This window comes from Osmia lignaria, chromosome 10 (assembly GCF_051020975.1).
Source record: "Osmia lignaria lignaria isolate PbOS001 chromosome 10, iyOsmLign1, whole genome shotgun sequence".
Taxonomy (NCBI): Eukaryota; Metazoa; Arthropoda; class Insecta; order Hymenoptera; family Megachilidae; genus Osmia; species Osmia lignaria.
The window spans coordinates 14351440-14363444 of NC_135041.1; the positions used below are offsets into that span (position 1 = coordinate 14351440).

General features: G+C 33.7%; 3 protein-coding genes across 12 annotated transcripts in view; 1 reads left to right on the top strand and 2 right to left on the bottom strand.

Moving 5' to 3' along the window:
• LOC117611599 (tubulin alpha-1 chain) lies at positions 1-1896 on the bottom strand. The gene is made up of 3 exons (XM_034339597.2): positions 1738-1896; positions 1266-1488; positions 1-1197 (listed from the first exon to the last, which is right to left on the bottom strand). The coding sequence occupies exons 1-3, from the start codon at positions 1738-1740 to the stop codon at positions 71-73; spliced, it is 1353 nt and encodes a 450-aa protein (XP_034195488.1). The 5' UTR covers positions 1741-1896; the 3' UTR covers positions 1-70.
• On the top strand, positions 1789-8027 carry LOC117611593 (coiled-coil and C2 domain-containing protein 2A). 7 transcript variants are annotated; one of them, XM_076690480.1, is made up of 7 exons: positions 2084-2287; positions 2488-2607; positions 2701-2820; positions 3112-4924; positions 4995-5149; positions 5229-5544; positions 7892-8027. In XM_076690480.1, exons 4-7 carry the CDS (start codon positions 3280-3282, stop codon positions 7900-7902), a joined length of 2127 nt encoding a protein of 708 aa, XP_076546595.1. In that variant the 5' UTR covers positions 2084-2287; positions 2488-2607; positions 2701-2820; positions 3112-3279; the 3' UTR covers positions 7903-8027. The 7 variants fall into 7 exon arrangements, with proteins under 7 accessions (XP_076546593.1, XP_034195476.2, XP_034195478.2 ...); XM_076690479.1 differs by lacking the exon at positions 7892-8027 and adding an exon at positions 6415-6649; XM_076690478.1 differs by lacking the exons at positions 2084-2287; positions 7892-8027 and adding an exon at positions 1789-1928 and having other exon boundaries at positions 5229-6229.
• LOC117611605 (very long chain fatty acid elongase 4) overlaps positions 6639-12005 on the bottom strand; it is a 10517-nt gene continuing 5150 nt past the window's right edge. Inside the window, exons 1-9 of one of the 4 annotated variants that reach the window (XM_034339608.2) lie at positions 11379-11519; positions 10550-10676; positions 9863-9956; positions 9079-9160; positions 8766-8953; positions 8601-8681; positions 8222-8393; positions 7864-8141; positions 6639-7791 (exon numbers count right to left, since the gene is read on the bottom strand). In XM_034339608.2, coding sequence (XP_034195499.1) covers positions 7639-7791; positions 7864-8141; positions 8222-8393; positions 8601-8681; positions 8766-8953; positions 9079-9160; positions 9863-9922 — 1014 coding nt within the window. In that variant the 5' untranslated portion in view covers positions 9923-9956; positions 10550-10676; positions 11379-11519 and the 3' untranslated portion in view covers positions 6639-7638. Of the gene's footprint in view, positions 7792-7863; positions 8142-8221; positions 8394-8600; positions 8682-8765; positions 8954-9078; positions 9161-9862; positions 9957-10549; positions 10677-11378; positions 11521-12005 lie in introns of those variants that run through there. The other 3 variants (XM_034339609.2, XM_034339610.2, XM_034339611.2) reach the window with 3 other exon arrangements.

Sequence of the window (12005 nt, forward strand, 5' to 3'; positions counted from 1 at the left end):
TTGCTGGTGATAATTCGTGTTTTTATTACGGAAAAAAAAAGTATCAAAACGATATTTATGATCACATTATTTAATATTCTTCAACGCCTTCTGCTTCACCTTCAGCGGAGTCCATGCCAACTTCTTCGTAATCTTTTTCAAGAGCCGCAAGATCTTCACGAGCCTCGGAAAATTCACCTTCTTCCATACCTTCTCCGACATACCAATGGACGAATGCTCGTTTAGCATACATCAAGTCAAACTTGTGATCAAGACGTGCCCACGCTTCTGCGATGGCGGTGGTGTTGGATAACATGCAAACAGCACGTTGTACCTTGGCAAGATCACCGCCGGGTACCACAGTCGGTGGCTGATAATTAATACCAACTTTAAATCCTGTAGGGCACCAATCAACAAACTGAATGGTACGTTTCGTTTTAATGGTGGCGATCGCCGCGTTTACATCTTTGGGTACGACATCGCCTCTGTACAACATACAGCAAGCCATGTATTTTCCATGACGTGGATCGCATTTCACCATCTGATTTGCTGGTTCGAAACAAGCGTTAGTAATCTCTGATACAGAGAGTTGTTCGTGATAAGCCTTCTCTGCTGAAATGACGGGGGCGTATGTCACCAGAGGGAAATGAATTCTAGGATACGGTACCAAATTCGTTTGGAATTCCGTTAGATCGACGTTCAAAGCACCGTCGAATCGTAGAGATGCTGTGATCGAAGATACAATCTGGCCGATCAATCGATTCAGGTTCGTGTAAGTAGGTCTTTCGATGTCCAAGTTACGACGGCATATATCGTAGATGGCTTCGTTATCGACCATAAATGCACAGTCGGAATGTTCAAGAGTAGTATGTGTAGTGAGAATTGAATTGTATGGTTCAACAACTGCTGTTGAGACTTGTGGAGCAGGATAAATGGCGAATTCTAACTTTGACTTTTTGCCGTAATCGACAGAAAGGCGCTCCATCAAAAGAGAAGTGAACCCAGACCCGGTACCGCCTCCAAAGGAGTGGAAAATAAGAAAACCTTGAAGGCCGGTACATTGATCGGATAATTTACGGATACGATCTAATACAAGATCAACAATTTCTTTTCCAATTGTATAATGACCACGAGCATAATTATTTGCTGCATCTTCCTTGCCAGTGATTAATTGTTCTGGGTGGAATAACTGACGGTAAGTACCGGTACGTACTTCGTCTAAAAAATGGAAATATTGGTTATAATTACATATTTAAATTGAAATTGATCAAATCAAAGACACTTACCAACTACCGTAGGTTCTAAGTCAATGAAGACTGCTCTGGGTACATGTTTTCCTGCACCAGTCTCACTGAAGAAGGTGTTGAAACTATCATCACCTCCACCAATGGTTTTGTCAGATGGCATCTGACCATCAGGTTGAATGCCATGTTCCAGACAATACAATTCCCAACAAGCATTACCAATCTGGACTCCAGCTTGTCCAACATGAACTGAGATACATTCACGCTAAAATAAAGTTTCAAAAAATTAGATTAAAAAAATCGACATCAATGTCGAAACACAAAAATTTTGTTCTTATAGCTGCATTATATACCAACAAGTTTAAATAAAAGAAGAGAGACGATAATATTGAAAAAGTTTGAAAGCCGGCCGGTATGAGTAGTACTTAAAACCGTTATAAAATGGCTGCCTTCTCCAAGTAACAGGGGTATCCTTTCATATTCATTAAATATTGATAAGATAGAAGAAACTTACCATTTTGTAGCTGTTGTAAAGTTTTAAAGATGTTCAAATGAGTATTTATGTATATTGGCGAAAGACGTCGATAGTAGCTAAAGCAAGTAATGGAGCTTTCGCTAGTAACTACGATACTTCTGTCCAACAATCAGCAAACTGGAGCGAACGAATGCATCACCATCCTCTTGGGACAACTATTTATACCTTCGGTAGGTGACTTGTCAGCGTGCTCAGATTGGTCGCCGATGATCTCATTTCCTTTCGCGATTGGTTCTTCTCTGACCGCAGTACTCACAAGTACCTGAATTCACGACCCTTGGAAGGAAAATATAGTCCCCCTATTAATAATACAATCACTTGTTTTATTGATATTAATAACAATGCAGATTTCTGAAAACATACCTCACGTAAACAACGAAAAGATATAATTATTGACTAAATTCTGACTGCAAAATGCGAAAGGGTAAGAAACTTTTATGTAAAAAATTCGGTTACGATGTGAACAGTTTCTTCCATATTTGGATTGTACGTTTTGATTGGTGACTCACGTAATTCATATATTTATTTTGTAAGGAAAGATATTATTTTAATTGAAAACTATATTGAATTTAAACATTCCATACAAAGAAGTTTATTTAATAGTTTAGTAGACTATTTCCCCTTTTATTATTTAATTTATTATACGTATATTTTACATATAAATTAACAAATTTATATCAAATAACGTTAAACAGGTGTGTATATAATACACATTCATTTTAATTTTAGTTGTATGGGGTTAACAACATTTGGATTATGGACACCCATATTAGGTATTGATCCTGTCTTTGCATACCAGGTGTCCTGAAAACATATTGCTGTAACTGAAACTATAAGTTAAACTCTAAGGTAAAATGAATAATGATTAAAAAAATCAAAGAAGTATAAAGATAACAGTAAATTAAATTTATGATTTAAAATAAAACTTTTTTTTTATTTCAGTTTTCTATGAAAAAAATGTATCTTAAATTAAGAAAATGGAATGAAAATTGACGATTTGAAGCATTATGTTAAGAAATATTTTGATAAGTTGTAAGAAGGAGGTTATTACACGATATTGAGGTAAGGAATGCACATAAAATCAATGCATAAACTTCGACAGATTGATTATGCGATGAATTGTAGTTGATCTACTTCCTGCCCATGAGCAGAGACCGTGTCCGCTCTCTACTCTTGATTCTGCGATCTCGCTTTATTGCGGTTTCTGACCTCTTTTACATCTTGAATTTTACAAATTTGAATTACGATAAAATGATTTATTTAAAACGAGAATGAATTTAAAATTTCGCTATGTTTTTAAAAAAGTATACAGAATTTTTTAATGATTTATTAATTAAAACTTTAAATTTCTAGATGGCATCGTAATCAAATTTACTGTTTACCCGTTACTAAGCAACGTTTCGATGTAAATGTTAAATGAATGTACATATACAAAAACCCGAAATGATTATATAAGTATAGCTACTATACATATATGTATATTCATATTTTTCTGACAATTTAAATCATTTCATTATAAATATGTCCACCCTAGACATTGATTTTATTAAAGGGTATGCACAACGTATAGAAAATCAAACAGAAGAAAATCTGAGTCTTTGTTATTCATATCCAACTATACATCAAGATCAAGGAACTAAAGTTCTTACCACTGACAATAGAAGTCTGCAAAAATTAAATCAAGAAACAAATTTAGTTGAAGATGGATTGTATGCATCTGACAGTCCTTTTATTTACAATGACATTAAATCTTCTGAGTTTAGCAACATGAAAATGTTAGAATATGAATCAAACCATAAGTTTCATGGGAAGCTTTTAGAAATTGTAATTCGTGATGTTAACATTAATACATTAAGGGATCAATCAGATACAGTTGAAATTACATCTGTCTGTTTATTATTTAAGAAAAAGATTATATGTAAAGCAAATAGCCCCTTTAATAGAAAATTGCATAAATTGTTAATCAGAAATATGGAATGTAATAATCTTTCAATACAAGTACTAACTAAAGGTGGGCAATCAAGTATATTACCATTACCATTACCAAAGCGTAATGTTGAGAATAATAAAGTAGAAATTGATTTTGCAATAAGTGACAATTTAGGTAAAATACATGCTGGAACAGTAATATCCACAGTCACAGTAAAGAACTATGGTAAACAAAAAGAAGAACCATGCACATCCCAATTGTATAAATTAAGTAATGATCCAAATGATCCTCAGAATAGTTTGTCTTTACTTAGACCACCCAAAAATCTTTGTAAGAAACAAGTAAAGTATTTTTTATTGGAAGATCCAGCATTAACATTCAATGTAGATTCAGAAGTAACTGTTTCTAAAAGAGTCCAAGAAGAAAATGTGAAGCCACCGGATATAGTTGTAACAGAACAACCTGCACTTTCTCTACTTGATATGTCATTCAGAAATTTGTTTCAAATTAAGCATCCATTAGAATCATCATCAGGAACCCGTAGACATCATACAATAGGAAAAACAGTTTTAGCTGTTACTATTTTAAGAGGAATAGAGATACCAATTAGAGAAGAGTCTGCATTGGTTCAACCATTTATAGAAGTTGAATGGGGTGATACAATTCATGCAACATCAATAGCAGAGGGCCCAGCACCTGTATGGCAGCAAACAGTACAGTTTGAATTACCAAGACAGAGTGGTGAATATTGTATAAAATTTCGTTTGTATGATCAACATCCTGTTTGGGGTCAACAATGGCTAGGTGAAACTAGAATTCCCCTTGAATATCATAGAAATTATCAGGAACTTGAAAGATGGATTACATTGTCACCTTTATTCAGCCCAGTGTTACTTTTTGGCTATATACAAGCTAGTCCTGGTCAATCGTGTACTAGAATTTATGTTTTAATTAAAATGGAGCATCCCAATACTCCTAAATCCGTTGAAAGTACAACTACAAATACATTGCTTAAAGGAATTCAACGTTGTCTTGTTACATCATACAAGATTAGTGGCCTAGAAAATCCAAAAGATGCTGCAAAAATAGTGATGTTGTTACCATCGCTACCGGCTCATTACGGACCAATTACACCGCGTCAAGCATTAAACATAAAGAAAGTAGATCACTATGGAAGAGCAGCATTATTAGCAGTATTATTACAAAGCTTTGATCTACAAACATATGTTTTATTAGGTATGCATTGTTATCATAAAAATTTGTAATTTAATTATATAAGCATAAATTAATATTTTTTATTTAATAGGTTCATCACAAATAAGTAAATTGACTGCATTTGTTCTGAGTATCAGTAATAATGGAATATATGTATTATGGGATCCAGAAACAGGAAATTATCATAAACTGGATGATAGTCATTGTCCTTTAATGAAGGTGTCTCGTCTAATTAATTATTTTGGTGTTAGTATAATAATTTTTCGAATAAATTTGTTTCAAATGATATTCATTTTTATTATTATTAAAAATAACATGTTTATAGATATGGGAAAATTTGCAAAAATCCATTTTACCTCATAATCTTAAGTATGACGTGAAATCAAGTAAAGATTGGCGATCCGTTGATACTACTACTTTGGTAAAAACTGATCATAATGTACAAACACTTGAATTACAAATTACCGATGAAGAAGTTAAGCAAATTAAAAAGACTGCTATAGATATAGAACAATGTTTAAAGGATAAATTGGCTGATTGGCGAAGTAATATTGGCTTAACAACAATATTTAATCGACATGCAACTGCTGTTCTAAGAAATTCCATATCTAAGATAGAACCATTTTCCGAGATACAATTAGGTAAAAAAGATTTAAAACAATTATATAGAGCTTATCATATTCACGGTTTTGTATTAAACAAACGCGAATGTCATGTAGATGAGTTGTGTAAAGATTTATATGCAACAAAGATTCATAATATTAGTGGACCAGTTGAATTTGCTGTTGTATGTCATATACAATGTTATGCTGGCAAAATCTCTTCAATCTGGTTAGCCATTATAATTCTTAGAAGTCATGACTGAATTATTTGTCAGTATGATTCTATACTAGACAGAATGAAATATTTTTTTTGATTATATTTATTTGTATATTTCTTAAACTTAATGGTACAATGCATGTAAAATATGTTAAATAGTTACATTTGATCACATAGAAAATTTGCAAAAGCTATTGCTTCTAATACAAATTACTAAATATGTATTATGAACATTTCATATACAAAAGGGTATCTGACAAAAGATTGCATAAAAAGTGTAATTGATCAATGTTTTTTAAAATGTTATATAAAATCGCAATTTTTTGTCAATAATACTTTATCAAATGTTTTAGAAGTCAGTATATTAAAAATTGTATAAGGTTTCAGTAGATAAGCTAGTCAAGACTACTAACAGTCATATGGTATACCAAACTGTGAAATTAGAAATTCATAATACAAACATATTTTTAATAGATATTTTGTATCAAAATTGTTTATTGTTTTTTAAAATATCGTGTTCATAGTATTATACTTTCAAACAGAATTAGATACAAAAAACAAATATGTTTGTATTAAATGAATTTTTAATTTGATTTTAATACATACATATATTATAATTGCAATATACAATATACTTTTATCAAATTTTCTGTTTTATTATTACATACTATTTTGTATTTTTGTTATTTCAGTGGAAATGTTTGATGAACAGATGTTATTGGGAATAAACAATACATTTTTTTTTGACATTTTTACATTGCACAGCAATGATGTTTTTATAACAATTATTTCTTACATATCACGGCATTGATGGAACGTATTAACAATAATTACATTCAATAGCGACTTTTAGTTTGAAATGTTAAGTATCAGATTTTTATTGATTTATTACTTTTAATCCATAAACATGTTTATGCCGTAAATAAACAATAAACCTTCAAACGAAATGTATAATTCTAAACATCTGTTATCAATTCATTAAATAAAAGAATATTTACAAATAATGTAAATATTAGATAATTGCAAAATTGCAAATCAATTATTTTTTTTTTTTACAATGTTTTTGATCGTGTTAGAAAGGTATGTTCTTTTATCGGTTTAAAAAGATTGTAACATATCTAATATCACGATACAGTATGTATGTATGTATTAACTATGTCTCGAATGTGCAAATGTATAGATACAACCTTATCGTGACCGTCTTACTTGAATTCTAATCTTAATTCTACCATAAGAAAAAACGAGAAGACTAAAGGCAGTTCCCGAGTCGACGATCAGTTTTATTATTTCTTTGTTTTCTTTACAAGGCAGAGTTCAATCGTCGGTCACAAAAAGATCGCTTACTTCACGCTTATGCAATATTATCGTACTCGACTCCATTGGATCTTGTACAATTCGCCTACTAACGACTAAACTGCTAACATACTCGACTATTTTCTATTTACAATACCTCAGACCAGCGATCCGTTGAACTTTGTGCTACTGGTCTAAGGGCTAAAAAAATTGCAGGCCGGTAAGTTTGAAGTCGTATGTACATACACATGTAGGTGCAATGTAGGCTTTTCTTGATTAGGAGTAATCGTAGAGAAAGTAACCACCCACCATTTGTCTTTAAACGGTGGGAAGTTCCTCCTACGCTGGTCTTTAATCAAAGGAAGCCAATGTTGCATTTAAGTGTACGACAATTCAAGGAAACATTGGTTTATGAGTAAATATGACTTGGCGGGTACATCGTACAAAGCGTCGCCTATCGTGAACGTAGCGATTTGCAAGAACTAAAAACTTTAGTCAAATGAATTCCGGTTCCAGGACATCTTACCGATCAAAAATAAGACTTTGCTTTCTCCCTTACAATTATACAGCTTGCAATTCGAGCGACGTTAATATTTTAATAAAGAATTTAGGAATATGTCGTTTTATTGAGTCTTTTTGGATACACCGTTCGCGTATCCGTTAGCATGTCCATTTGTAACATTTCCGTTGCGCACAGCTCCGTCGGTAAGTTCTGTTTTCAATTGAGCGGCTACTTTCATTTTTTCTAATTGTCTTTCCGCGTACGCTTTTTTACCCTGTATATAAAAAAGTTTCATTGAATTACGGTTCCAAAATAATTGTGATTAAATTTGTTTCATATACGTTACCTTTGCGATATACGCTTTGGCATAGAAGTTGCCGAATAAAACAATGAAGGAGACCATATAAATGACAAGAGCGTATTGCATCCAAAGTGGGAAGTCGCATCCTGATCGAATTCCATTGATACCCAGGATCAAGGCAGTGGTGAATTGTATCAATTGAAGAATCGTCAAATATTTCTTCCACCAGAGATATTTAGTAACGGAAGGACCTAACGCTGCTAGACCGTAGTACGAGTACATAAGGACGTGAATAAAGCTATTCACCATTGCTGGTAAGAAGGCTGGAAAATAGAAATTTCTTTTCCTGTAAAATTCTTTGAAAGACATTCGTATATCGACCTTATCTCAGTAGTCTACTTACTGGACCCGCTCGGAACCCATTTGATTCCGATCCACCACAATGAAAACATGGTGGAGTGGTGATAAACATGAAGGAAGCTTAATTGATTATCCTTCTTTCGTAGGATGAAGAAAAATGTATCACAGAACTCCAGAAGTTTACTGAAGTAGTACCACCAGACAGCATTAGCGATCTGGCAAAGAAGAAAAGAAAATTGTTGCAGGAAGTATGAAAATTATTCTTAACCCATCAATAATCAAAGATGTACGTATTCGATATTTTTCCGGTGGCGCGCTATGTGCCGCCATATTTAAACGTTGATCACCGGGCAATACTTGCACATATCTTTGGAAATTAATGGGATAACGAAATCTCATGTAATTTAACATTTTCAACCTACTTGCAATTCGTCTGGACGAGTTACATGCCTTATAGGTTGACACACATAGCTGTAACGTAACCTGGTGGAAGCTACAAATAACTGCGAAGAATCAATATACGGATTAATCTATCGAGCCAGGATCGAAATATAATATATGTACCGCGTATTTGTAAAACAAGTTACCTGAATCGCGATGTACGCGTTAAGAAGAGCCATCGCAAGATTATAAGGTACGAGCGCCCACGTAAGTTTAAAAGCTTTTCGATTTTTCATAATTTTTGGTCCTGCCCATACAATAAGTAAATACAACATTGTGTATATAAAAGTAGGTTTCGGCGAATCGACCAGGAGCCATCCTCTCGTTCTTTCATCTGTAAACGTTAATATTGAACGTTAATATTATCAATGACATAGGTAAAAACATTTACATGTATATTTTTTTTTTTTTCTTATTTATTTGTTATAAAATGGAATTAAGAAAATTACGGCGTCTTACCGGCAAGAGACAACGTCCAGAGGTAGTAATCGTAAACGTCACTTATTAGAGTTGCCGTGGAATTAATTATGTTCGCCATTGCCTGGAACATGGTTGGAATAACGTTATTTTGTGGAATAAGAACCTCGCCGCCGATATATTTATTAAAATCGATCCACGCCAACTGGGAAAAGGAAACTGAAAACAGCAGTCTACAATGTAATTCATGATAATAGACCAGGGATACACGTAAGTCTTATCTTTTAGTGTTAACAATTATGTATCTGACCATTATAGATATAAACATACATAACATACATAATATACATACGCACACCTAGGTATGTATGTATTAGGTATTTTTCGAAACAATTTTCTAAAGAATGACTAATTAGGTGTTTCCAATGGGGCTTTAGGGAGTGACTCTAGTTTCAATGCTATTCTATCTCCGTTTACATATTCCAATAAAAAGAATTCTAATAAAAATGAGCTTTTAATTGGAATATATACGACATACGGATAAAATGGAAAGTGCATATCGGATTAAATTACTATTAAAAAGGGTGCGAGCGCACGAATCTCCTATCGTTATATTGCGGTTAATGACTAGTTCCACGTATGTTATCCGGTCGTTCACTTAAAGATGGAAACGTTATATGTAACTTTCACATTACCGGATAAACGAAACGCTATCTCCCGCTATGTCTGCGGGAAAACATGTTTCGTACGATCTTTCGATTTAGACCGGTTCGATGGTTCGATTGCACGGTTGGAATGTCTACTTTCATTTGCGGTTTAACTTTACCGTGAACTTGTAGCAAGTGCAAGTGCACCTTCTCTGGTATATCCACTTATTAGCTTTCATCTTTCGTCTTCGAACATCCTAAGTTTCAGCTAGACTTTTGACCGCAAACACAGGAAGAAACGTTAGCAAACATTCGTTTAACACGTTGAATGTCATGGGGTCACCAATGGCAATTTCGTTTTTTTTTTTTGTTTTGGAGTCACATTAATGTTATATTATTAGGGTATCAAGCGAAGAATTTAAATTGAAAGCTGAATAATTGATTTCGCGTTAAAAACGAAACTTGGGTATTCAGGATAAAAATAAATATAACTTAGTAATAGTAAGTTAAGAAAAGAATATTTGTCACTGTTAGCGACGACACGTGGAAAGTTTATGGCTTACAATTAAGTAGATATGGTAATTGCTTTCAGTTGACAAAATTGCTTGCTTTCAACGTGAAACAAATGTTCTTCTAAGCAAGTTCTCTAAAGACTATTAATGTCCTGTTGAAAATTAAACAGAATTAAGATTTCCGATCCTAATTGAACTTGTACCACTTTTATAATAAAATCAAAGTGGAATGTGAGTCTGATGTGAACAAATGTGTGATGATAATTTTCAAACAGCTGGTTGACGTGCAAATGATCTGAGAGAAAGTTCGATAAATCAATTCATAATCTTTAGAAGTTGGGTGAAATCACTTACAGACCAGTTTTCATTCCTATCAAATGAAAAATTAAATTAATAATTTAATTTTGCTCTTGATACTTTCTGGAGAAACACTGCTTTTCTTAGCTCGACGTTTTACGTAAAAATGTGAAAGCAGATGATTCTGAAAGGAAAATACGGAAGTGGAATTAAATATTCATTAGAGCATTATTTGCAATTTGCACTTTGGTATAAGAAAAGGAACTTATTATTTTGTGTTATCATTGTTATTGAAATTTAACAAATTATAAATTGATTTATACATCAAATATATTAAATGATAATTAACTCATTACTTTGAAATATACGTTAATACATATTAACACTTTGATGATTGTATATTTTATAGAATTAATGACTTGTAATTTTGTATTTACGAACTTTTCTGATATCAAAGTGTTAATAATTTAATTACAATTTGCATATTTTAAAAGTTACCACAAAAGGACATACAGTACTACGTCAGTATTTTTATATTAAATGTTTCATCGTCTTCGTCAACTCATGGATCGTTAGAACCGGTAAATAGTGATTTATCATCTCGCCGACTATTCTAATACCTCGAGACATCCGTTAAAGTCTAACTATACTCTTAAGAAAATATTCAAAATGGAATTTTTCTAAAGATACTATGGAAGTTTTCAAACAATTCAAGCATACTTGAACTTGGAAATTCAACGTAATTCGAAACATTATCTCTACAAATATGTGGAACGTTTGGATGGACTGCGGTTGGATTATGGGTGACCTATGTATGGATTATAACGCGCCATTATCAGAAATCATCCCAAAACGCATGAACGCGTGGAAAAAAGGATTCTCTTACCTTGGATGAGTAGTTCGACAAGAACTAAGAGGCGGAACGTTCACGACCCTTCTCGCCCCTCGACTTCCTCAACGTCCTCTTACGACACCAATACAATCAACTACTGTATCTAAACAAGTATCGAAGAGTACAAGATTGTTCGTTCTACACTGTCTCTGTGAAATACCTATTTCCCAACGAAAGGGTAAAGGAACACGACCCGTGCGTAGCAGGTGACACCAGCGGAGGTGCCGCCAGGATAAAAAAAAAATAATTTCCTTCACGAGAGAAGGAGGATCGTGACACGACGAGGTCGATCAGCAAAGTGGCAGCGCCTTGCACCAGCTTCGCCGGTGTGTTTTATAACTTTGGTCCTGCTTTGGTGTCGTTACAACCGATGTCTCCCCGGTGGTGTTCCCAGAGGTGGTACGATTTCCAAGACGTAAACGTTAAACGAGGCCAAAATCGTATGGTGGGATCGATCGTGGGGATAGATCGTTCGGAATCGGTCAACGCAAGAACGATCCTCTCAGGTTGTTCGGCATCCCACCCTGACTGTCTCTCCTCTACCTCTCCGACTTTTGTACATCGTCCAACGAATCCCACCTATGGACGATATCCCTCAACGTTTGTCCACCATCACCACCA

Bases quoted from the DNA above. Each gene is read 5' to 3' on its own strand.
- LOC117611599 (XM_034339597.2), bottom strand. The intron at 1,198-1,265 runs GTAAGTGTCTTT...TCCATTTTTTAG, and splicing joins CTTAGAACCTACGGTAGTTG to ACGAAGTACGTACCGGTACT.
- LOC117611593 (XM_076690478.1), top strand. From the start codon at position 3,280: ATGTCCACCCTAGACATTGATTTTATTAAAGGGTATGCACAACGTATA. The intron at 4,925-4,994 runs GTATGCATTGTT...TTTATTTAATAG, and splicing joins ACAAACATATGTTTTATTAG to GTTCATCACAAATAAGTAAA. The intron at 5,150-5,228 runs GTTAGTATAATA...ACATGTTTATAG, and splicing joins GTCTAATTAATTATTTTGGT to ATATGGGAAAATTTGCAAAA.